A 25,926-nucleotide genomic window follows, 5' to 3' on the forward strand; every position below is an offset into this window, starting at 1 on the left:
TGCAAAGCAGAACTTGTGTGCCTCATTATAAATGCAGCACTCTTCACGTGGAATCACAGGAAAGTTCAAATCCATTCCCCTTTTGTGTTCTTCGGGTTGTTGGTCAGGGGGAGACCCAGTCGTCCATTTCCCGCAAAGGGAACTGAGCTTTCCGAGCGTACCGCAAGGCACCTGAGAGAGTGGGCCGCTCCCTCTGTTGGCATGACGATGTGTTTTTGCTGCCAGTGTCTCACAGAGGACGGAACTGCCCAATGTCTGGTTTCGCGAATCTCAATATATAACACAGAAAAATTCAGTTCGGATGAGGGTGAGGTGGGGGTGGGGCAGGAATTTGGCATCTTCCTGTTTAATAATCATCGTAGGTGTTGAGGTCGGTGAAGTACGCGTTAGTGTAGGTCTTCCCGGTGAGCTGTGGGTTGAAGTACTTTTGCCGTTCCTCCAGAATCAGATTGTTTTTGTTGAAGGCCTGCATAAAGAAATCAAGAAAGACAAAAGTTAGTGTGATCTTGTTTGCCTTTGCGTTGTTTGAAAATAAAATTAATTCAGCTCAAAAATGGGAAGGTATACCGGGGTGCACTGAAAAGACAAAAATAGGAAAAACAAAACAAAAAATGTACCCCAAAAATCCGATTGTAAAAATAGTTTCCGCCCCGTGTATTATCAGGACTTTATTCTAGCAGTATTACAAAAATATATATCTATATATAAAATATTACAACTTTACTGTGATGGAATTCCAAATTTTCTCACATATATAATTATGTATCCCACTTTATTTTTCCTCATAGAATTGTAGTGTTACTTTTAACCTGGTCCAAGTCTTATATTACTTACTTATTATAATATCTAAAAATCTGGTAAAACTAGAACTTTTAATATGACTTCCCCCCCCTTTTTTCAAATGAAATATTTTAAAGGTGTAAAAGGTAGGATATGTCTTATGATATTTCAACTTAAGTCACATTTTACAGCTTCATTATGTAATATTACAATTTCAATTGTAAAATTGAGATTACAGCAAAATATTTTTGTCAATTTGTCATCATTATTATTATTATATATTATTATTATTATTATATTGACATTATTTATCCGGGCTTGGGACTGGCCTACAGATTTCACTGGTTTGTGGCCCCATAGGGCTGCATTAAATTACAAGTCTTAGATCATGAATTAATTCTCATAAAAATGTCTTTGTAGCCATGTCATCTTAAATATTTTACAATTACAATTGTTTCCATGATCAAATTTGTGAAAAATGTTTTCCTTTTCTCATTCCTATAATACAATATATTTTTCTCACAAAACCACGTTTTCGTTGTAATGTCAACTTCTTATAAAATTATGACTTCTTCCTTTAATGATTTTCCCCCATAGTGTCAAATATAAAGTTTACTTTAAGCATATTACAAGTTTAAAATTATGACTCCATTATTATAATATTATGACTATTGTAATATTATGACTTTTTCCTTCAAAATCATCTTATTTTTTCATTATTTGCCAACTTTTTCTTTTCAGTGTGGCCCTAAAAAAGTCAAGCAATTGAAAATCATGAGGTGAAACATCCATTAAAAAAAAAAAAAAGCAATGTCAGGGCATTGTGAACAGGGTAAAAAAAAAAAAAAAGCACAGTCACCACGTGGTTGAATCGCTTACTGTGGATTGGTCTGTGTCATCGCTAACAACCAGCATGAGCCGTTTCTATGGCCTTCAAGCACTTTCAAAGGATAAAACAAATGTTAACAAGGAGGTCGAGTCACGGGGCAGTGACCTTTGTAAACATGGAACCAGTTTTGAAGCTAAGTACTACATTAGCATATTAATGACTTAGTGTGTTTATATAGTCTGTGGTGGAGGATGTGCTGGGAGTTTGTGTAATTGAACACTTGATGACATTGCATATACCGCAGGTAGACTCTCGACACTGATAGGGAATGAGGGGACTGAGGAGCGGGGGGCATGCTCTTGGCTCCTCCCCAGCTGTGCTCGTGCAATTATGAGAATTGTCCCAGCTAGAAAGTGTCTATTGAAAAATTGCGTGATTCCTAGGAATCAAGCATTTGCGGTAATACGATGGAAAACGTACCGTGTAAATGATGCAATCATTTATCAACTACAGTAAATACTGTCTTGATTCAAATAATAGATTTTTGTGATCTGAAAAAACGAGAACAAGATATAGAATCTAAAAACATTTCCCACCATTTCCTGCCTTTTTGTTTTTGTACTTTCTTGCAGAAGCGTGAACTGTTCAGCTCTAATTCCGAAAGGCATTTTTGGGCGTAAACACAACGCTGCTCCGACTGTGTGAACCATGATGGTGGTAGCATTATGCTTTGGGGCTGTTTTTCTTTTGCTGGAACTGGGGCATTAGACAAGGTGGAGGGAATTATAAACGGGTCCAAATAATACTCAGTGTTAGCACAAAAGCTTTGGGCTTGCGCTTAAACTAATTAAAACAAATGTCAGGAAAAGTCTACAAGAAGATTATTTGGGGTTAATCACAGGGACTTAAAATTTTTGGCAGGTGTGTCCTGGCTCCTATTTACGCTTAAATGTTAATTCTGAACACAGACACATTCACAGGTACAAGAGGGTGATCTTAGTATCTCATTTTTACACCCCTCTCTAAAAAAATACATTAAGATGTACAGCTTCTTAATTCTGTTTTTTATTAACAATAGGAGTTACACTTTTTGGGGATGTAATTATTATTATTTCGCAATCACAAAAATTACCCCCCCCCAAAATGAGATATTATTTAAAATATTGCTACAAGCTTTACTGGCATTAGTGATGAACAGAGGAGCAACAAAATGACAAAACGGGAGCAACAAAGATGGAAAGAAACATGCGAATGGAGCCGGTCGCAACAGAGAAATACAATCTCACAAGCTGTGGAGGGGAGCGCAAGGGCGGGAGAGTCGTTCATGATGCTCGGGTGGAGGGTGGGGAACATGAACAAGAGTCTGTAATCCAACCTGTCACGCACAGGAAGTGCCACAGGAAGTAGAAGGGGCACGGTGGGGGTGGAGGTGGAAGGGCAAAGTAGTGGTTTTGGTCAGAGAATTTTTCGGGAAGGGGCAGGGTGGAAGAGAGGCGGGATGTTGTAGAGAGGTCAGTGGTTAGTAGAATATCTCCAGGCCCCGCATTGACACCCCCATGTTAGCAGAGACGGGCTGGTGCATGGCGGGCTCGTCCAGGGGCAAGAGAACCGAAACGTCTGGCTGCAGGGAGAGGAAGGAAACAACACCAAAGCTTTTGCTTCGTTATTATTTCACGGAGACCACTTGAGCAAGTCAGCGGCACGAAGTTTCTCCTTTTGCTCAGGATGATCATCCTTTGTGAACTAACATCGGAATACAAGCTCTTATTGGAAAATACAGCATTAGGGTCTCACCGGCTGTACAAAACCTCAAGATGAGCCCAATTGTGTCTTTGTGTATATAATAAATGAACCTATTTAGGAAGACAGATACAATTAGCTTGGGGGAAAAATAGTCTCCATTCTTTAATTGTTTTCCCTGTATTTTTGCAATATGCGGACTGTCTGTATTATTACAAGCCTCTGTCTGCAAATGAACAGAGGCAATTATGCTCCTGACTCTTAATTGCATGACAGATGAACGCCCCTGACACCTTCATGCGTTGATGAAATTACACTTGGAAAGGTTTATGCTGAGCCAAAGGATCTGTTCTGGCTAACAGAGCCCCTGGGTATTAACTTTTTTTTTTGTTTGTTAAATGTATCTTATGTAATAATCTCCATTTTTTTCCCAGGTCATCGCCGCATCATTACAAGACAGCAAGGTAACACAAAATAGAAGAATAAGAATGGTCAAATGTCCAACGTTCTAAACTTTGGGGACCGCTTGGGAAGGGTCTCTCAATCAGACTGATTGAGATGGTTGGGTACATTTGCTGTGAAACACCTTGGAAAAGAGATTCTTATTCATTTATGTAACCATCACTGCAAATCGGCTTGCACCATTTTTGTTTAAATGGGGTCGTGTAAGAGATCCTCCAAATAAAAATGAATAAGCTGTAATCGACTCAATGCCACTGACAAGAATGTTTATTTGCCCTGTTTCCACTAAGCAGTACAGTGCAGTATGGCACATGCTTTGACTTCAAAAGTAACTCTTTAACATGCTTTCGCTTAGGTGTACGCGGCTATACTTCAAACTAGCAAAGCGTGAAATTGGGGGAAAAGGAATGTCAACAACGTCTTGAGGAGACAAATGTTATCCTAGGGGAAATTGTGAACAGCGAGGGACCAGACTGCTACATTAAAGTGGAGACTGTCGAGTTTTTAGAGCACAACAGGGTCAGCCACCTTAAGCATGTATGTTAAAATTAAGGGCCAGGACAAAAATGCTCAACCAAACAGTCAAGTCGTGGGTTACTAACTCCTTCCTTTTCTGGATTTCATTGACAGATAGTACTGTAATCATAGCGGTTTATGATCTCAAGCAATACGACAACAAGCTCAAATGATCCAAACAACTTAGCGGAAAAAGTGCTTTATACAAGCATGAGGGGCTGAAGCAAAGTCCTACCTCAATAAAGTCCTCTATGTGTTGAATGTCTTAAAAATAACTATAACTGAAGAATGCTTTGTACTACATATACAATGATATTACTCAAAAAGGTCATAAGGGGGAGATCTCCAAGATATAGTGTGAGTTGTTTCCTGATGGTCCCAAGGTGTACGAATATATTATGAGAAAGCAGAAGTTTGACGCCAACATAGAACAAAGTGACACAGTGAAACGCCAGCGGGGCACATGAAAAGAAATGCACGCAACATCTGTCAATCTGTTACAAGGGTAGAGGGTGTCGGAGCTCTGCAGGGTTTGGGGGTGGAGTAGTGAGAGTCAGAGTCATGCAGCAGGAAGTGTATTTCATCACAGCAAATGTTAAGTAAAGAACAAGTACGGACCTTAATGGCCTCCACGGTGTCGTATCTGTCGAGTTTGTTGATGTGGTTGGTGATGCTGGTGTTGAGCGGGGCGGCAGAGATGGGGTGGATGACCGTGGCGTCATGTGACTGCTGCTGGTAGTGCTGGCAGTACGAGTAGACCAGCAGGGTGACGAGACAGCCCAGGATGGAGCTGCTGAGCCCCACAGCAATCATGTGGAAGAGGTTGAAGTCTGAGCGGAGGTGGACAAGAGAGGGAGGGAGTTGGTGGCAGAAGCTGCAAATCACGCTAATGATGGCCTTGGAAGTGCCCCAGCACTCGGTGATGGGACGGCCCTCTCATAACCATCTTTTTATTAGTCGTTATTTTGACAAATTGCCTTTTTGGCGGAATGATGGTGACAGAAAACATACCAGTGCATGCGTGTTTATCCTGGTGAGAATATAAGCATTTTAGAGATTTTGATCCCCCCCGAGATAGACCGGGACCCCATCCCCCTCCCCACCCCCACCCCCATGGAAACTTGGAAACAAATTTTCCGGACACGTGTTACTGATCGACATGAAATTCAGTGCACATGTGAACTATGACAGTGGCCACGTTTCAGAACTCGTCCAAACATTATTAAAAGGATGACATAATTAAAAATAACTGTCATACTACAGTAAAAATGGTCTTCATTTTCATCTGTGTCAATCAATTTCATATATGAGCTTTTAGGATTGATTTTCACACTAAATAAAAAACAAGCATTCTTCATCTTTCCACTGTGACCTTAAAGGCAGAAATAAACATGCACTGGACTTATTACACTTCAAAGTCTGTGGATTTATGTTGTATTTGATTTGTGCATGGTTGTTCATCTGCTAGAAATAACAAAATCTAATAAAAACTAAAAAAGCTGCCAAGCCACAACAAAATAAAAACTATCTAATGCACAATCTAAAACTATTCCAGTATAACCTTGGCTTACTTTGACGAATTCCGACTACGGCATTTGCTTAAACCTGCAGATGGTGTCCTGGAAAAATGGGAAATACTAACTTGCCAAGGTTTTCATATTTCATCTACATTCTATAAAACATTTTATACTGTACATTTGGAAAAAAAAACAGCAAATCTTGTCATATTGTCAAGAGCTTTTTTTCCCCCCTCTTTCCTGTTTAAATCACCACAGCAGAGGTGACAGCCGCAATTTGAGTACTTGGCTCTGAGCTCCCGTTCCTTGACTACAGCTGCCAGTTGCGCGCCAACACACTTGCGCATGTGTTTGTGCGCTTTTTATGAACTCCAAGCACTTTCATCAGCATTCCTACAGCTGTTGCCGGAATAAACTTGGTTAAAAGCGATTTTATTGATCCCCTCAAACTGTAACTGTGTAGCTATGGTAGATTTTAGGCGGTATTTGAAGTGTTACTGCAGTATACATTGCGGGAGAATGCGTTTGTAATTCAGAGTATGGCGAGATATTATCAGATCAGCATTTTCCTTCAATTCTTATTTTACAGTGGATTTTTTTGTATACATTTGAGTAGAATTGGAAATTAATGCTGCTTATGTAGATTTTACCTCCACATCGTCTTTCCTCTTGGCTGGAGCGTGCAATGGAGACTTCTGATAAAAATGAGAGGAAAAAAAAGGTATCAGAATCTGGGCCAGAACCAGTACAAACACACCCCTACTCGTGTGACAAATTGTACCTCCGTTGGCGAATGCTAAGATGAAAGCTGCTTTGAATATGATAAAGATTACCGAAAAAAAAAAAAAATCTGCATGCTACAATCATGGCTGTGGTGGCACCTGGAGTGGTTGATGAAATGTAAACGTCCTCATTAGAGGAAATGAAGTACAAGACATTTCTAATGAACCCTAATTGACAAGGCCTGCCATTAAAGGGGATTGATGCTAAACCAAAATGGGTAATTCCGTAAGACTTGCGCTAAGTATTATGTCCTCGCTAATTAATACAGAATGCTTCAAAAGCTTTGATTCAGCTAATTGTTTACTCTTGTGATTAATGGAAGTGCTTGTTAGCCTGGAGCGTGAATTGTGCAAAGTAATACATTTGGTTAGACTTTTGCATAAAAAAAAAAAAAATTGTTGTTTGTAACTAATATGTTTAATCTTGCTTTAATGAGCTCGCTGTGGAAGAAACCATTGGAGATGCGCATTTCATGTTACTTCTCTGCCAATAACGACATGGCTGTCTAAGCAGATATCGATTATGGGCCAACCAATTAATCAGCCAATTTTAGCCCTTTTCAAATTGGCAAAAATCATCGGATTTTAACTTTAACACATTTCAATAAAAAAAATATCATGAGATTCAAACAAGCGAAAAAAAATAAAAATAAAAACGGACAATCCTTGCAGATTTTTCTCTCTGTTGAATTAAAAAAATATTGTGGGCATTAGGGGACCTAAATAATTTATTTTATTATTCACATTTTAATTTTATCTAAGTTTTCCAAACAATCGGTTATTGGAATTTTATTTTGACAAATATCGAATAATATTATTGGCTAAGGAAAGACATTCTATATTTGGCTTGTGTTGCCATTTCTTCAACTTTTTTGACACGACACTGCATGCCTTGACTAATCTCATCGCGAGTGGAATCTTATCTTTTACATCATGGGTGTCCACACTTTTTAGCCCCAAAATCTACTTTTCAAGCAGCCAGCCTCTTACGATCTAACAATGGGAGTGGGGGTGCCGAGTGTATCGTCGCTGTGAAGGGGGTTTGTTGGGGGGGTTTGTGGGGCAAAGCGACTATCAGTCAATTGATGAGCGCAATCGACATATTGCCCACACCTGAATCAAGCAACAAGATGGATGATAAGATAACATCTTTTTTTTCTTTTCGCGATCACACATTGGGCACCCCTGTTTGAAATCATTCAAGTGCCCAGAGGAAGACAATTATTGTATGACATCATAACTTAAAGGATTGTGATGTAAACGTTGGTACTGAAGGATGGATCCTCAGCGTACTAATATTTTGTTTGTGTCTGTGTGAAATGCGTACCTGGTATAAGGTTGGAGTCAGGAGCGCACGACCTGCTCTCACTGCTGTTTCCGGAGCACTGATTTCCAGTTGGAAAGAGGACATCACAATGACGGACACGCAACTGGGCCCCCCTGGAGTCGCACGGGGACCACTGGGACCAGCTGGACCAACTCTCTGCAAACAAGAATGATAGTCAATCCCAGAACTGTGTCTTTTTGTTTTTGTGGGTCCTTGGATATGCATTGGTTATGCATGACTAACCTCCACATGGCCTAGAGTGAAAAGAATAAGCAATGGAATTTGCGATGGATATGTGTGTGTTTCTGTAGGGGGTGTTTGTGTGCACCTGGACAGGCTAGAGTGTTGCATAGTGCCTCTTCAGTGTGCAGCCCAAGGCAGATGTCCCCTCCGTATGCAGGCGGGGGGTTACTGCAAGTTCGAGTCCTCACGTAATGTCCTCCCCCGCATGTCACAGAGCACTTGGACCATGAAGACCAGCAGGACCAGCTTCCATCCACTAAGGGACAAAGGGGAGACCCTTTCACTCCAGTATAAACTCCTTTCACAGTGGTAAAACTTTGTTCATCTTAATCCTATAATGACTAAAAGCTCCTCATACAGTATACACTCCCAAAGTATGCTTGCAAAAGGGCTAACTCTCCTTGCTTGCGTGGGTTTTCCTGATAGTCCAGCACCAGGCAGTGAATTTTCATTTCAATAAACCAGAACATTAGGACAGAATGAACTGCCAAATCAAGATTGTTAGGCAACACAAACACATTTCTGATTAATTTTGCTGTTCAAAAGGAGCTGCTGAAACTAAAAGTTGTCCTGAGTGTGTGTGCATGTGTGTATATTTATTTATATTTTGACATGACAGCAAGGAGGCTTCCTCCAGCTTTTGAGACATAATTCAAGACAGCCCTGAAATCATCAGTTTTCCCTATTTTAATAGAGATGAATGAAACATTGGCATCCATGTTGGTGATCTTTTGTGCCACCATGAGGCGTATTCTACTTGCAACCTCAGCTTTATTAGTACTTAATGGATATAACTATTGTGTTAAATCACTTATAAGTATGACTAAGATTACTTTTGGCATTCAATAAAACAACAAACATTTACATCTGGATCCCACTGCAAAAGCAGCCTGCACAAAGGCTCAGTTTTTGAAAACAATAACAATTTAAAATAATTTCTTATTGTGGTTGTTGTCCCTCAGATTGAGTTCTGCTTTTAATATTTCAAGTTGCTTAACATGGTAACCCAAACATACTCTTGGTACAAAATTGCAAACATATTTTTAACATAATTTTGACAATGTTAAAACTGAGCCTTAATATCGTTCTAAAGCTCTTTAGAATGTGTTGGTGTAATGTTGCAGACAATAAGCGATCCCTGCTAAATGCAAAAAAAAACAAAAAAACGAGGAGGGCAGCCTGGTGAATTACAAGTGAGTCACTATCGTTTGCCAAACATACGGATAAATCCTGACCTCATTCTTTTGCTTCTTTTCAGAAGCACCAGATAAATACGTTTGAAGACCTGCTGATGCTTTGGGACTTGTGTGCAGGTAATTAAAATCACCATTGCTTTTTGCCATCTATATGTAATTTCTCCATCTCAAAGGGATCCACAAATAGAGGCCCCATAGCTCAGTGGTTAGAGCACTGGTTTGGTAAACCAGGGGTTGTGGGTTTGTATCCCACTGGGGCCTCCACTCCCTGAGTAGAGTTGCATCAGGAAGGGCATCCAGCATAAAAATTGTGCCAAACATATATACAGGTTCATCTGAGATGATACGCTGTGGCGACCCCGAAAGGGACAAGCCGAAAGGAAAACAACAACAAAGTGATCCACAAATCAATTCCTGGCCCTCCATGACAGATCATCTCATCTCAGGCAAAAACACAGATACATGTGTTTTTTTTTAACCACATGGATGGTCAGCATGACAACTGTTTTCCTCTTTCAAAGTGTTAAATTAAAAAGAATAGGATTTGACAACGGAGAATAACAGGTGGTCTAATGCAACATCTGCTGGGGTACCTAAAATCGCGTCTAAATTTCAGACTTCACTATTAGAAGATGTATCAGTATTCATTGCTGTTTAAACGTGGGAGCGCCACACTAATGATGTGTTATTAATCTACATTGTCTCAACATGTGCTGCATTTTCTGTATCAGCATCTGACGGAAAAGTATTCCGGCACCTAAAATACGCTTGCAAATGCAGTCATCCATAGACTGAATTAACAGGCTATAAAAATAGCATTGATGGCTATTCACGCCCTTGTCTCCTTTGCTTACTCCGAGCATTGCAGCATTTAGGAAGACAGATTGAGGGTGCTGCAGATTACACGCACAGCCAGGCTATTAGCAAGAAACCTAAACCCTTTTCTGAGGGGGGTTTAGATTAATAATCATCCAGTACAACACAGTGTCTGTCTGCTTCACCCCCAGGACCTGTGCGTGCGTCTGATGCTGAGCGTACAGCATTTCTATTTAGACTGCGCATTACCTTCTTCAAGCAAAGGATTCTGTTCATTAGAACACATCCTTTTGCTATGTGTTGAGAGCGGATTGTCTCAGGGCTTTTCGCAACCCAACAAGGTCTACCATAGCCGGTGGCATAATTTATCTGCTATGTAATTACAAAGGGGAGTGCCTCAGGGATGGCCTCTTTTGATTCTGTGGCGTAAATTGAAGTTTTCATCACAGCTTCTATCCGTCTCTGATTTCTATTGTGATTTCTGAAGATTTGAAAGTCATTTGGCACTGTGATGCTTTATCCCTTACTCAGGGGGAAGAAGATATCTTAGCTTGGATCTGCCGAAGTGTGTATTCATCTGTGCAGGACAGCAAATGAGGGAAAGTAATTGCTTCCCACAGAGGGACAAAATTTACAGTTCTATACAAGCAACAATTAGGACATGCACTGGGATGTTGCTAGCGTGCTAACAAACTGAATAACAAACAGCTCAGTCTGAGATGATTGCATGCTACTGAGCGACATTTTAGTTGGGTCAGTTTTGACGTAAAAGCTAATCCTTCAGGATTTTTGAGTACGGTTGTCACATTTTCAACTCATACTCACCGTAGCTAACTACATTAAAATTGTGTACTTGTGTATGTCCAGTAGGGTACATCTTCTTGTATATCTGGTGTCCATCCCTTACCAGGACAAGGGGTGGTGTTGCATTCTTGGTACTCCTGTGCAGTCCCCTGGCAGGTCTGACCTCCATACTTGGGCTCTGGGTTGTTGCAAGCCCGTTTTCTGCTGCGGATTCCACGGCTGCAGTCTCTGCTGCACTGGGTCCAGGAAGACCACGAGGACCAGGCGCCATTGACAGTACGTCCAGAAATCTTCCCCAGATGAAGAACCTCACCTGGAAAAAAAGGAAGATGAGTTTTATTTAGTTCACATTTATAACTCGAGGACCAGGCATCAGTCATGGGGGGTCCAGAAGTCTTCCCCAGATGAAGAATCTCACCTAAAGCACGGAAAAGGCAGACGATTAATTTAATTAAATCAAATTTAAAACCACTTGTAATAATGATGGATTAAGGACTGCACCAATGGAGTCTTAATTATCCTCACGGACCTAACTTTTATTTCCAAGATGATTTCAGTTAGATTACTGCAGGATCTTATGTTCATCAAACAGCAGCAGTTTTCATCATTGACGCTCTCATGTGGAAAGTGTAATTTTTATTCAACTATAATTACCTCCTACATTAATCAGTACTATGGAAAGGTTTCTGCTAGTGAGAGGCTTTGAGTGCTACGGGTTAGAATCACCTACCCTCACCGAATGAGAAGCCACCCGTTTGAGTGAATGATAATCACCTGCAATGAAATTAGAGACTGACTTGGCCATTGTCTGATGAGTCTTTCCTTCAACACTTAGCCACATTGAAGTTTTACAGACAAAAATCCAGTTCTAGTTCTTAGAAGATTCTTTACTTATAATCCATCCTCTCCATTTGCTGAGGACTTGTATTTTTGCTCCTTCTTTGTTTTTTGCCATTTACGTCCGCCTCCTTCACTCATTATTACCATTACTGGCCCGGCTGTTTGTCCAGCATTTCCACTGCTTTGTATTCTCAGGGAGACACAGAGTTTACCTTGCACTCGTCCTCAACCTCTGCATATGCCTGACCTTGGCAGCTCACAGCCTCATCACCTCACAAGCTGGCGTGAGCACCGACAGGGCCCGTCGAGACGTGTGCTCTTTAATGATTCTAAGCAGCCGATGGTAGACTGACCCGCCGGCCGCTGTGACCTGATACTCTTTATCCAGACTTCTTTAAGGTTGGGATATTGAGTGGGCGCTTGTGCTGATTTTGTCGGTGAGGTTCATTGTGTTTCAAGCATTTAGACAACAGCAACCTCTCCTCTTATTGCTATGGAAAAATGCAAACATGTACAGTTACAAACGGTAACAAAAAGAGTGTCGTTACTTAAACAAATTTGAACCTTCTTATGGTATAACAAGATGATCACTGGCCAAAGGGTACAATTTTTCCCCACAAATTAATCAGATCCAATATAAGAGTGGTATCAAAGTTTTGTATAGTGTGCATCATAATGAGAGCTGTATTTATATTTTTATTACTGATATTTATTGAACACTGATTTTCTCCCTTCCGTAATGCATTAGATCCCAGCAACTAGCTCGCTTTCACTATGATGTCGTACAGTTCTACTTTACTACAAACACAAACCAAAATGGGACTCCTTATGGCATTGGCCTACATCAAGGTAAGGGGAAAAAAAAATCTAAATGTAAAATATTTGCAGCTTCTGCCTATACAGGGAATTGCTTGTTGACCTCGTATGATTGTGAACTAATAGAAAAGTGAGAATTACACTATCCTTTTTTTGTTTCTGGGTTCTGATTCCAGTGTATGTGCCACCCTTGTGCATAGTTCAAGTCAGCCCTGGTTTGTTGTTTTTTTATAATCCTGCCAACTAATGAAACCATAAAGATGAAAACATGAGGTCTTTTGTCCATTGTATGTATAACATAGTATAGGGCAATTTCATATTTACCGCAGCTTCTATTGGTATTTGCTATTTTCCAGTGTGTAAAAAATGTACCCAGTACGTGAGGGTTTTTTGCAGATGTACTCTAGCTCTTGAAGTTCGTTTTAAATGTTTACTTCTAAAGAAAACCATGGTACTGCTGAAAACATCGATAATAATGTGGCCTTTTCTTACTTCCCAATGCCAAAATGAACAAAGTGACTTTCACTTTCAAACTGGCAGCCACTATTGATCTTAACATACATTTCCAAGAGATTGAATCCATGTGCCCTTGATGAGCTGGACAAACAGTAAAAAAATATTTTAAAGCTTGAATAGATTAAGTCCCCTCCGTTCCTGTTGCTTTCGAAGTAATGAACCACACAGACAAAATGCAAACATTTTCGAATAGTGCTGTTTTTAAACAAATTCATGTATGAGCAGATTTTATTGACATCACATTTTATTTGCCCACAAGTGAGAAGGAAATGTCCTAGATTCAGAGCAGCGCAGCCATTTCATATGTGTGTGTCATGCTATTAAATAATGTGCTGTGGTTACCCACATTGGGACCGTGCAACAGTAATCTATGGGCTGACCTGAGATCTGCTAGACTGCAGCCTCCTCAAGGGAAGCTTTTTATGGAAGAGCCAAATAAAGAGAAAGCAATTTGAACTCTTAAAAGGGCACAGGGGCTTAATTAACAAAACACACAATACAAATAGCTATGAAATACACAATGTGGACAAAAGCAATAGGACACCTTGTTGTAAAAAGGGAGTGGGAGAAAATATGGAGTTTGTCCTCCTACAAACAAACTGGATGTGGTTTATGGACTTAGGGAAGAATCCAGGAAGCTACAATTCTACTAGGGTCAGTTACCCACGCATGTCACACCACTGTCTATTGATCAATAATGCGCTCATGAGAATGTATGCTTAGAAAAGCCAATCATTACCCCTCATCGCGTTCTTGGTCAGTGGTCCACTACCCATGACATTCGGTCCTTGCATAATTATTGAAGGGGCATGGTTCACATTGCCAGAAATAAGCCAAAATTTTTCATGTAGAAGCTAGAGTCCATCAAGGGTGGGCTTTCTCACCAGTGCTGTTCATAATTACAGTTGACAGATTTTTTTTTAGTTTTGTTGAAGGTGTTAAGGTGAGAAAGGAAGAATGCCATGCTACCTTCCGGAAAGAGGTGAGACAGGCTCTCGATGGACAAGAGGAGCTCCCGGAAGACTGAACTGCTACAGCCAAGGTGATCAGAGAGAGAGGCAGGAGAGTATTTGGTGTGTTGTCTGTTAGGAAAGGGGAGGAGACCTGGTGGTGGAACCCCAAAATACAGAAAGTCATACAAGGAAAGAGATTAGCGAAGTGGGACAGTGAAAAGACTGAGGAGAGGCAAAAGGAATACATTGAAATGAGACATAGGGTGAAGGTAGAGGAGGCGAAGGATAAACAAGAGACATACATGTACACCAGGTTGGACACAAAAGGAGAAAAGGATCTCTACTGGTTAGCCAGACAGAGGGATAGGGATGGGAAGGATGTGTAGGAGGGAAGGGTGATTAAGGATACAGATGGAAATGTGTTGACTGGTGCCAGAAGTGTGCTGAATAGATGGAAAGAATACTTTGAGAAGTTGATGAATGAAGAAAATGAGAGAGAAGGAAGAGTAGAAGAGGCAAGTGTGAAGGACCAGGAAGTGACAATGATTAGCAAGGGGGAAGTTCGAAAGGCACTACAAAGGATGAAAAATGGAAAGGGAGTTGGTCCTAATGACATATCGGTGGAGGTATGGAAGCAATTTGGAGAGGTGGCCGTGGAGGTTTTGACCAACTTATTCAACAGCATACTAGCGGGCGAGAAGATACCTGAAGAATGGAGGAAAATTGTGCTAGTTCCAATTTTTAAGAACAAAGGGGACTTGCAGAGCTGTGGCAACATTTGAGGAATGAAGTTGATGAAGCTATGGGAAAGAGTAGTGGAGGGTAGATTCAGGTCAGAAGTCAGTATCTGCGAGCAACAGTATGGTTTCATGCCTAGAAAGAGTACCACAGGTGCATTATTTGCCTTGAGAATGCTAATTGGAAAGTGTAGAGAAGGTCAGAAGGAGCTCCACTGTGTCTTTGTGGATCTAGAGAAAGCCTATGACAGAGTACCAAGAGAGGAACTGTAGTACAGCATGCGTATAAGTCTGGTGTGGTGGAGAAATGTTAGAATAGTACAGGACATGTATGAGGGCAGCAGAACCGTGGTGAGGTGTGCCTTAGGTGTGACAGAGGAATTTAAGGTGGAGGTGGGACTGCATCAGGGATCAGCTCTGAGCCCCTTCCTGTTTGCTTTAGTCATAGATAGGCTGACAGATAAGGTTAGACTGGAATCCCCTTGGACCATGATTGCAGATGATATTGTGATAATCAGTGAGGAGGCCCTGTAGCTCAGTGGTTAGAGCATTGGTTCGTATCCCACCGGGGCCTCCACTCCCTGAAGGGTTGCGTCAGGAAGGGCATCCGGCGTAAAACTTGTGCCAGACAAATATTTGCGTTCATCTGAGATGACACGGTGTGGCGACCCCGAAAGGGACAAGCCGAAAGAAACTTGTGATAATCAGTGAAAGCAGGGAGCAGGTGGAGGAACATTCAGAAAGATTGAGGCATACACTGGAAAGATTAGCTGAAGTAAAACAGAATATATGTGGATGAATGAGAGGGATGGTGGGGGAAGTGTGAGGCGACAGGGAGAAGAGATAGCGAGGGTGGATGACTTCAAATACTTGGGAGTCAACAATACAGAGCAATGGTGAGTGTGGTAAAGAAGTGAAGAAACGGGTCCGAGCAGGTTGGAACAGCTGGCGGAAGGTGTCTGGTGTGTTATGTGACAGAAGAGTCTCTGCTGGGATAAAGGGGAAAGTTTATAAAACAGTGGTGATGCCGGCAATGATGTACGGATTAAAGACGGTGGCACTGAAGAAACAACAGGAAGCAGAACTGGAGGTGGCAGAAATGAAGATGTTGAGGTTCTCGCTCGGAGTGAGTTGAATAAGAATAGAAATGAGCTCATTAGAGGGACAGCCAAAGTTGGATGTTTTTGGGACAAGGTTCGAGAGAGCAGACTTTGATGGTTTGGACATGTTCAGAGGCGAGAGAGTGTATATTGGTAGAAAGATGCTAACAATGAAGCTGCCAGGCAAAAGAGTGAGAGGAAGACCAAAAAAAAAAAAAAAAAAAACGAATATTGTGAGGGAAGACATGAGGGCAGTTGGTGTTAGAGAGAAAGATGTAGGAGATAGGTTTAGATGAAAATAAAAATAACACGCTGTGGTGACCCATAACGGGACAAGCTGAAAGGAAAAGAAGAATCTGGGATCTTGTTCTTTGGGTCATGATCTACGGCTTGTATGTATTTGTTTACAAGGGCAAATAAAGCATATGCATACTAAGACCGTATTATAAAAAGTACTACCGGTACTTTTAACCATAGTAACAAATTATTTTGATCATTTAACTCTTAAACTGAAGAAACAACAGGAAGCACATCTTGAGGTAGCAGAAATGAAGATGTTGAGGTTCTCGCTCGAGTGAGCAGGTTGGATAGGATTATAAATGAGCTAATTAGAGGTACGGGCAAAGTCGGATGTTTTGGAGACAAGGTTCGAGAAAGACTTCGATGGTTTAGACATGTCCAGAGGCGAGAGTAAGTATATCGGTAGAAGGGTGCTGAGGATGGAGCTGCCAGACAAGAGAGCGAGAGGAAGACCAAAGAAAAGGTTGATGGATTCTGTGAGGGAGGACATGAGGACAGTGGGTGTTGAGGAAGATGCACGAGATAGGCTTAGATGGACAAAGATGACACGCTGTGGTGACCCCTAAAGGGACAAGCTGAATGCAAAAGAAGAAGTTCAAGGTGTTAAGGATTTCCAATTTTATAGCCTTAAGATTTCAGCTCTATTTGCAGATGTGGTAATTAAGCTCTGGCCTTCAATATTTACTGGAGTGATTTGCAGCCAAATACGACCCATCCGGAATGGTACACAGCACGTCCCAGTCTTAGACCACAGTTCTCAATGAGAAAAGGGGTGAATTGTTCAGTTGAGCAAAGTCCTACCTCAGTTGTTCATCGATCTTGTTTTTTCACAATTTATGGAGAAATTGATGGTGAGTTTGATAGATGGACTGATGCAATGGCATAAATAATGCAGCCGCTGTATTGGACTATCTTGGTGAAGATTTATTGAGCCACTTTTCTTCCCATCTTTACCCATGGTCTCCAGTTTTGGTGACTGAAAGGACAAGATTGGAAATCCAAGCTAAAATGTATTTCCTTCGTAGGTGGGTTGAGTTTCATTAGGCCCAAATGTTGAATGCTACAATAGAGCCACTACTCTTCTGCTTGTACATACTGTATACTTGCAGTAATGCTGCTCCCTAGTTGCCTCCTGAGTACGTCCATCTAGTAGCCCTAGGGCACGATCACCAAGAAGTCTGGGCTTGTCATCTTGGGCTGTGCTTCCCAGATAAGTCAAAGAAAACGAGAAAATGGTTGGATGGTTGAATTGACGAATGTCTCCCAAAGCAGTCACAGAGGATCATACATTTAGTTTTGTGGTATAAGAATTGACCGTTTCATCCAATTATTGGTTTCTGCTTGAATTTGTCGAAATTGTGAGTGTAATATATAAAAAGAAAATGCAAAGGTTGCATCATTCTAAACACATCTGAGCAGTTTGTTCTTCAAAGGATATAAAAAAATCACACAAAAAAATGTCAAACATGAAAGCTGGTGGTGGTCACGTTACGATGCTTTGGAGGCCTGGTCCTCTCTTCACTATTTTTGTATTTAGACCATCAGGTTCACATCACATATGGGCTCCATCAAAGCCAATGTCTGAAATCAAGGACATTAAATCACAATGCCAACACAAGAACTCTTTTCATATGTTGGATTTTTGTTTATGTTGCCCATTAGATCGTCTAGTGGGAATCACTTGAACTCAGTTTCTGACAGATGGTTGGCCCTTAAACACATCATCAAGTTCTTCGGGTGTGTGGAACTTGCACAGTAACTCAACGTTGACAACATTGGGGTATCTAAAGGTACATGGAAATCATTTGAAAACAGATGCTCGACGGAATAAATCTGAACTATATAAACCAAAGGTATGCTTTTGAAAAGTGCTGGTTAAAAGATTTGTGCCGATGTGGCCCTCAGTTTAATGGTTTTCAATGTATACCTGTAAAGTGGCAAAGCATGACGAGGTCCTTTTGACCTCAACCTTTATCAACTGCATGTGTCTTCCAGAACATTTTCCAAGATTGCACACTGGCTATGTACAACCTCTCCCAAAATTATCAAACACCATTCTCATTGTTGGTGCTCGAACAAAAAAAAAAGAGGTGAAGTTATCTTGATTCAAGATAAAAAAAGAAAAGTCACATTTGTACTATTGTGAGAAACCAAATTTTCCTTTCCCAAACTTTTTCATACTGGAGGTATCAAGTCTTTAAGAGCGACAAAGTGTGAGAACAAAACATAACAGCTTTATTCCTAAATTTTAAGCACAGGACCAGATCTTTTTTTTCCCCCCACTCAAACTTGATTAGAAGGCACAGTCCAAACCTGCTGAGAGTTGTTTTTGCAAGTCCAAGGCATCACTTCATTGCAAACAGATCAGAGAGGATTGGATGACTAATTGCATTTTTTAACTCATTTAAGGAGACGTCAATTCAGTTGTGGTTCTTCTGTAATAACAACTGACGATGTGTACGTTTGGCTTACTGGTACAGTAAACTGTCCCCAGTTTAGACCCTTGGCATGCCATATATTTAAGTTGTTTGCCTTCTTTTTCACCCAACTGCTTTTTTCCCCATCACCAGTCAAGACACTGCCAAGATGGATGCTGTCAAATGTGTTTGTGTGTGTGTGTGTGACAAAGACAGCTGGGATATTCTCCGGCACTCTGGAACCCTCATGAGGATAAGCGACTCAGAAAATGGATGGATGGATAGAAACAATTCAGGTATGGGGAAAAACTCGCTACACAAAATCAGCAAATGCCATGCGTATGGATGTAACAAACAAAAAACGCATTGCCATATCTACAAATATGTTCAAGATGCCCCCTGACATATGCAGAAAAATGTCAAATGCACCTTTGTGTTCCTTCTCCAGGTGACTTGTTTTATTTTACTTTAGATAATTATACAGTATTCAATTTCTTATAACAATGTGAAATTGCAACACTCCCCTACTGTTAATAAAGGTGTGATGATTAATGAACGTGGAAACTCATAATGAGGAAATATATTTTGTATTCAATATCAATAGATTATTTACAAATTAGAAAAAAAAGTGGGGGTCAGCCAGGATTACTGAACGAATAATGCTTGCCTCTACGCTCCACTGTAATTTCCTAATGAAGTCAGTCCATCATAATATAATTAAGTCAATTCATCATAATTGAAATACGTGTATATGGGTCATTCCCGTAAACCCAATGTACACTTACTCGATTCATTTTAAAAAAAAATGTCCCACTGGAGACCTTTGATAAAGAACTTAAAAGTATGCACACTTGTAAGCTAACCCTTTTTGTGTCTTGATAAAAGCGAATCAAGCTTATAAAATGAAGTGCGCTGGCTGAGCAAGAGAGAAAGAATAATAAGGATGGCGCCGTGGTTATCATCCGTCAGCACTGGCATGCGTCCACTAAGTCTGTGCTGTGTAGAAAAGTAATCTGTTGCCCACGAGAGGGTCCTGGCCCTGATAGCACATCAGCTCAAGTGAAACACATCAAGGCTGCTGACATCCCACACTTTCTTCAGGGAAAACAATGAAGCCATCGCTCACAAAAGTGAGCCGACCACAGAACAAAGTCACAAAGCTTCTGAGGAGATTGCCGGATCTTTTTTCCTCAGACCACGTTGGCCTTTGCGAATGCAATTGAGAACATAAAATATACTGAGGTCAAATCTCAAAACATTAAGACCAACGTTATTGCTGTTTTTGATGACCTTTTTATTGATTGAATAAGACAAGCACATTAATTTTTACAGACATCTTTTATAATGTGGGTTGGGCTGTAGTCACGCAGAATGACTTATGACTGAAACTTTTATTCGTTTTAGGTCCAAAATGGACTGACATGTTGTTGGATTCAAAGTGCGCCATCATTGTTACGTCATGGAGCGCCACAGCCAGTCATTCACATGACTTGTAATATGACAACTATGTATTATCAATCGTATTAAAAAAAGTAAACGGTTATGCTGTAATGTTCAGAATGAAGTTCTGACATTGCGAGAATAACCCTGAGTTACGATGACTCTTGTGGATTGTACCAATCTAATTTATTAGTATTAGTATGAAGTCACTGTCCAAATGGTTGAATGTTACATAAAATAACCCTATTGCGTTAATTTAATTAGCTAATCAGCTTTACACTTATTTAGCTCTAATTTAAATGGGTTGTAATTTGAATTTCAGTGGATGGATATGGACAAAATACCTTCAGTTCTAAAGTGAAATAAGAAATGCAGTGTATATATAAATGTAATTTCAAAAAATAAACTAAATAAAGTTGGCCTCACAGTTCTGAGGTCCCGGGTTCAATCCCGGACCCGCCTGTGTGGGGTTTGCATGTTCTCCCCGTGCCTGCATGGGTTTCCTCCGGGCACTCCGGTTTCCTCCCACATCCCAAAAACAGGCAACATAATGGGACAACTCTAAATTGCCCCTCGGTGTGATTGTGAGTGTGGCAGTTTGTCTCAATGTGCCCTGGAATTGGCAGGCAACCAGTTCAGGGTGTACCCCACCTCCTGCCCGTTGACAGCTGGGATAGGCTACGGCATTTACTGCGACTCTTGTGAGGATAAGCGGTGAAGAAAATGGATGGATGAATAAACTGAAAGCTGTCATGCATATCTATGCATCCACTTGATGAAACCCTGAAAAAGCTCCGATGCAACCAACTAATTCCAGAAGTTATAGTCAGTGAAATGAAGTCCACTTGTGTAATTTAAGTGTCACACGATCTGTCAATATTTACAAACTTTGTTTGAAAGGCCTCAGATGCTGCCAAAAACTGAGAAAGAGGCACGGCACCCTAAGAGGCTGTGGTCAGATGACACAATACTAAATCAATGCTCAAGTGGTGTAAGGGGATACAGTAAATATATTGGAATAGTGTCATCAAAGCCCCAAATGCAATACAATTAAGAATCTGTTCATATGTAAAGATTGCTTGCTGTTTACAAATACATTCAAACTTGAAGGAGCTGGAGCACTTTTCCCATTGGCAAGGCATGGCTAGATCCTAAGGAAATTCTGAAAAATGACTTGGGAGTTGTGATTGCTACAAAAAGGTGGCTCTACAAAGGATACATTTTACTGGGGTGAATTATGGAGATTGGCCATGTCTGTTCTTCTGTCCGTTTTGTTGTTCCCTTTACAATAAAACAAAATCACATCTTCCAAGTTGTCAGCATGTTCTGGAAATTGAATGATGGAAACAAACAAGCCATTTTATTTCCAGGCTGTGAAGCAGGAAACAAAAACGGTTGCCGGTCTGAACTTGTTGTGTTTAGTAGTGTGTGGGAAATCTTGATATTTCCATTCATCCATTTTCTCAGCTGCTCATCCTTACAAGGGTCACTGGAGTGCTAGAGGCCATCCCAGCCATCATTGGGGAGGAGGCAGGGTAAACAGGATCCCAGCCAATTGCAGGGCTCATAGAAACAATATTCCCTCCTTAAAATACACTTTTTTAGTCTTGGCTTCATGTGATGTCATATTCTTGACATTTTTTTTAAACTGCTGATTTCTTGACTCATTAAATTTTATGATTATCACAATTTTTAATGTACCTCAAAATTTCAGGTCTTTTTTGTGCTTGAGAATGTAACTTCAATCCAACCATTTTCGGTGTCGCTTATACTCACGAGGGTGGTGGGGGTGACTCCCCCATCAACCCATTATTATTGCCCTCTAAGTCGTGATAGGCTTTTAGTAATGAAAACATCAGTCAAGCGCAATAAAGGTTACTTTATATACTTTCCCCTTTTTGTCTTGATGAGCACAATCACATGTGTGATAAATGCACGTGTAAAAGCACAATGAGGAGATTCCAAACGAGACAGTATGATGGGGGATTAGTGGAGCGGCCAGCCAGTGTGTTAAGGAGGAACCTCGTAATGAATCGGCTCCGAATGAGGAATGAAAATGAAAGCCATAAACTTGAAACACTACTGACCGTGAACGAAATTAGCTCATAAACATCTATTTTCATTTGCATACCAGCTCGTATATTTTATCTCCCCTTCCGGTTTTGCGCGATGGGACTGAAAGAAATGATTTCTTTTTAGGCTCTACTCAGTACTATATCACCAGACGTGAATATTGAAATTCTGAGAGATCCACACCTTGTTTCTTTGCCTTCTGTCCGAGTAACTTCTCACATTATTAGTCGACACATATTATATACTTATATTCTTAAAACTCTTATGCTGTCTTTTTTTGCCATCAGTTGCCGTTATGGTTCATTTAAGCAGACATTATTATTGAGATGTTTACAACCACACAATAAAGAATATATATTTAAATTACTCATCTATGTATAATATCTTTTAAGACCCTATTCAAGGAGGGTGATAAAACCAGAAAAGCACTAATTAGTTGAATGACTGGTTATGCTATACCATTAAAAATTAACATAAGTTATGATTCCAGTATAAATTAAGCAGATGTACAGTGTTGATATTTATTAACTAATTGTGTGGTGAGAAGGCCAGTAATAAGGAATAACCAAGTCAAATTATAGTCCAAAGGACACTTAAGTGGATAATGTCTGACAAAGAATCCAGAGATTCAATTAAGTCAGTTTTTATTAAAATACCTCGCCTAATAAATTCATTCACATTTTTCCTGCTTAAAAAAAAACCAGGGGAATTCTCCTGTCATAGCCCTGAGGCTGCATTCATCCTACAAGTGAGACACATCCTGTCATCTTCTTTTGTCACTTGGTGTGATTATAAATGTCATCTGACGTCAGGTTCCGGGTGGCGATTTCAAATGAAACATGCTCCTGGTAATGAGGAACAAGACAGACAAATAAAGATCTTGGGCATCTGACTATCACACCTTTTAAAGGTTCAAAACTGCCTATTTTTTAGGTGCCTGGTGGTGCTCCTTGCAACCCCTCAAGGTGCAAGCATTGGAGGAGACAGATAATCTGGAATGATGACGCAGGAAAAAGAATCATTTTCAACGGCGCAAAAGTTGGAAGTATTGAAGTAGTATGTGGAAATATTATTAGGCCTAGCCTAACCTCTAATTGAATAATTAAGAAGTGCTCGCAATACCTTTGCCCATATTGTGTATCTTGGCAAAGATTGATGTAGTTATAGTCTAAAAATTGGCTTTTGGATTGAAAGTTAATTAACATGTCCGATGCTTTGGTTTCTTGATAAATGGCAGGAGCTGAAACATGAGACCAAACAGAGGAAGTAAAAGAGTTTGAAAAAAAAGGGAACGTTTTGGTGGACATCCACAGAAAGATGGTGGAGATGCACCAAGCCAGAAACATTCAGAGGGAAAGACAACATCATCTCACCATCGGTAGAGCAGCCGGTAGAGCCGTCGCTGGAGCAGAAGCGCATCTCAATCCTCTGCCTCCCCACCTCCAGCAGGTTGGGGTCCGGGATGCGAGCCTTGCACGTGTAGCGGAAACGCTGCTCGTAGTGACCGCCGCTGTCGGAAATGTTCACCGGTGTCCAAGGCGTCCACGGAGTGGTTTTCTTCAGGTCAGGACAAGGCTGAGAATTGCATGACTGGAACTCCTGCAGATGAGAGGACAAAACATTTTTGTGCTGTGAATTCATTTGTAAGCAGGTCAAGAGAGTGACGAGGCCTTATGGTGACAATAAAGAATGAAAGCCCAGACGGAAATTATTGCTGTGTTTCTCAAGATTCATAAAACACTAGACAAATGCTCCTAAAAACTCCCAACAGTGACAAATGTGATATGCAACATCTTATTTGCTGCAGTAGAAACAAAACAGCCCTGGCAAATATTTCACTGTTGCTCATCCTTTAAAGCCACTGAATTCTGGTTCTGGTTGGTTTACGGCACTGATGTAGCGGTCTGCCTCGCCAAAATATCCGCTTAGCTGGCTCGGGGCCAGAGGTGGAAATGAGGCGCGTTCTCCCGTCTGCATCTGGCCATAAATATGAAAAACACATCGCTGAAGCTCATCATGTGTGAGTCACATTCAGGAGCGTCCTCACAATGTATGGCCTGAAATTCCCTCCATCAGCTTCCATTAGGACAAGTGGTCGGAAAATAACATTTGTGGAGGTATATGTGATGATAACTATAGTGAGGAGGTAATCGAGGCAGTTACGTGCCAGAGGAAGGGGACGACTGACTGCCATTTTCCCTTTGCAGGCTTGTTTATTTATGCTGAATGTGTCTTGAGTGACTGCCAGACCTTGAAAAATAAGATAAGAGCCCGGCAGATAGAGCGCTGTGACCGGTCACAATATTAGATACACCTAAACAATCAAATGAGATCCAACATTTGCATAAAAAAAAAAAAAATCTGTCAAGTCAACAATGGTTAATCTCGATGAACTGTCTCATATACACAATACATTTCGAAAAGTCCATGTAGTTTATAAACAAACAAAAAAGCCTCAATATGATTCAGTTAATTTCTATGCTGATGCAAAATGCAACCATAGTTATTTTTTTCAAATATATCTATGCCAAGTGTCAGTTAAAACTGATTAGCAGGTTTACTCCAACACTATTAAAGAGCCAAGACTATATTATATATCCATCCATCCATCCATCCATCCATCCATCCATCCATTTTCCAAGCTGCTTATCCTCACAAGGGTCATGGGAACGTTGAAGCCTGTCCTAGCTATCAATGGGCAGGAGGCAGGGTACACCATGAGCTGGTTGCTAGCCAATCGCAAGGCACATGGAGACAGACAACAGTTGCACCAGGGACACCTTAGAGTCTCCAATCAATGCTGTATGTTTTGGGGATGTGGGTGGAAACTGGAGTGCCCAGAGAAAACCCACGCAGGCACAAGAAGCACATGAGAACTCCACACAGGGGGAGGCCGGGATTTGAACCCCGGTCCTCAGAACTGTGAGGCCAACGCTCTACAGCTGCACCACCATGCCGCCTATATTATATATGAGTTTTATTGTTATAAAGCAATTTTTTTCTGTAATTTCTGAATGAAGACCCACATCCATGAATCCTAGTTAATGCCAGAAGGTTCTCGGGCTTCCTGTGTATGCCGCACTATCAAAATGGAGTGATGGAACATTGGTTTGAACCTAAACTTGGTACAATTGTGTTTTCTTTATGCCTGGAGCCTTCGGACAAAAGTTAAGCAAATGTACATCAAGTATTTATACAAATATGATGGACAGCGTGAAAAAACGGACAAAGCCTCAACATTGGATATTGTCGTCTTTGGTCGCTCTTGAAGACAACCACAAAACACCAAGAGTGGTTGTTGTTTTTCTTCTTGCAAAAGTCGGAGGGCTGTATTGATCAGGCTCCAGATCATATTGTACCATTCACTGGTACAGTATACCAAACAGGAGCTGCATTGTGTTTTTGAGTTACATGGAACAAAGCGTGCAAAATTACCTCGTCACATGCTGCTCCGTTAATTCTAAAGACATTATTTTATCACATGGAGCATGTGGTAAATGCCCATTAATGTTTTGGCCAGTGTTTTCGCACCACTCATCATCTTCGCTTTTACGTCTCTTGAGCTCGTTCCATCCATCTTTGTATTTGTTCTATCTTGTTCCCGACTTCTTGTCCCTCGTCTCCCCGCTTGTAACTGTCATCTTTTTGCCTTTGCCAAATGTGAAACATATCATCACTTTCGTAGAAAGCCAAGGTTAAAAACCCACTGGTGGGAGTGAGAT

At 40.8% G+C, this 25,926-nt stretch overlaps 1 protein-coding gene and 1 long non-coding RNA gene across 20 annotated transcripts in view; one reads left to right on the forward strand and one right to left on the reverse strand.

Annotated features, from left to right (window-relative positions):
- Positions 1–311: 311 nt before the first annotated feature.
- sema5a (sema domain, seven thrombospondin repeats (type 1 and type 1-like), transmembrane domain (TM) and short cytoplasmic domain, (semaphorin) 5A) overlaps positions 312–25,926 on the reverse strand; it is a 127,234-nt gene continuing 101,619 nt past the window's right edge. For 2 of the 3 annotated variants that reach the window (XM_061804894.1, XM_061804896.1), the window contains 7 exons: positions 23,578–23,803; positions 11,116–11,325; positions 8,282–8,452; positions 7,954–8,109; positions 6,495–6,539; positions 4,946–5,157; positions 312–466 (listed from right to left, as the gene is read on the reverse strand). In XM_061804894.1, coding sequence (XP_061660878.1) covers positions 347–466; positions 4,946–5,157; positions 6,495–6,539; positions 7,954–8,109; positions 8,282–8,452; positions 11,116–11,325; positions 23,578–23,803 — 1,140 coding nt within the window. In that variant the 3' untranslated portion in view covers positions 312–346. Of the gene's footprint in view, positions 467–3,091; positions 3,231–4,945; positions 5,158–6,494; positions 6,540–7,953; positions 8,110–8,281; positions 8,453–11,115; positions 11,326–23,577; positions 23,804–25,926 lie in introns of those variants that run through there. The other variant, XM_061804895.1, reaches the window with a different exon arrangement.
- Positions 2,183–23,778, forward strand: LOC133492551 (uncharacterized). 17 transcript variants are annotated; one of them, XR_009792688.1, is made up of 14 exons: positions 3,184–3,720; positions 3,784–3,813; positions 7,964–8,158; positions 8,265–8,505; positions 9,455–9,509; positions 11,119–11,288; positions 12,048–12,701; positions 14,109–14,226; positions 17,937–18,987; positions 22,909–22,952; positions 23,017–23,052; positions 23,138–23,260; positions 23,442–23,582; positions 23,651–23,778. It is a non-coding gene; the product is annotated as an uncharacterized LOC133492551 (long non-coding RNA). The 17 variants fall into 17 exon arrangements; XR_009792691.1 differs by having other exon boundaries at positions 17,937–18,064; positions 18,904–18,987; positions 22,909–23,052; XR_009792692.1 differs by lacking the exons at positions 22,909–22,952; positions 23,017–23,052 and adding an exon at positions 2,183–2,323 and having other exon boundaries at positions 3,626–3,720.

The sequence above is a fragment of the Syngnathoides biaculeatus genome, chromosome 19 (genome assembly GCF_019802595.1).
Source record: "Syngnathoides biaculeatus isolate LvHL_M chromosome 19, ASM1980259v1, whole genome shotgun sequence".
NCBI classification, from domain to species: domain Eukaryota; kingdom Metazoa; phylum Chordata; class Actinopteri; order Syngnathiformes; family Syngnathidae; genus Syngnathoides; species Syngnathoides biaculeatus.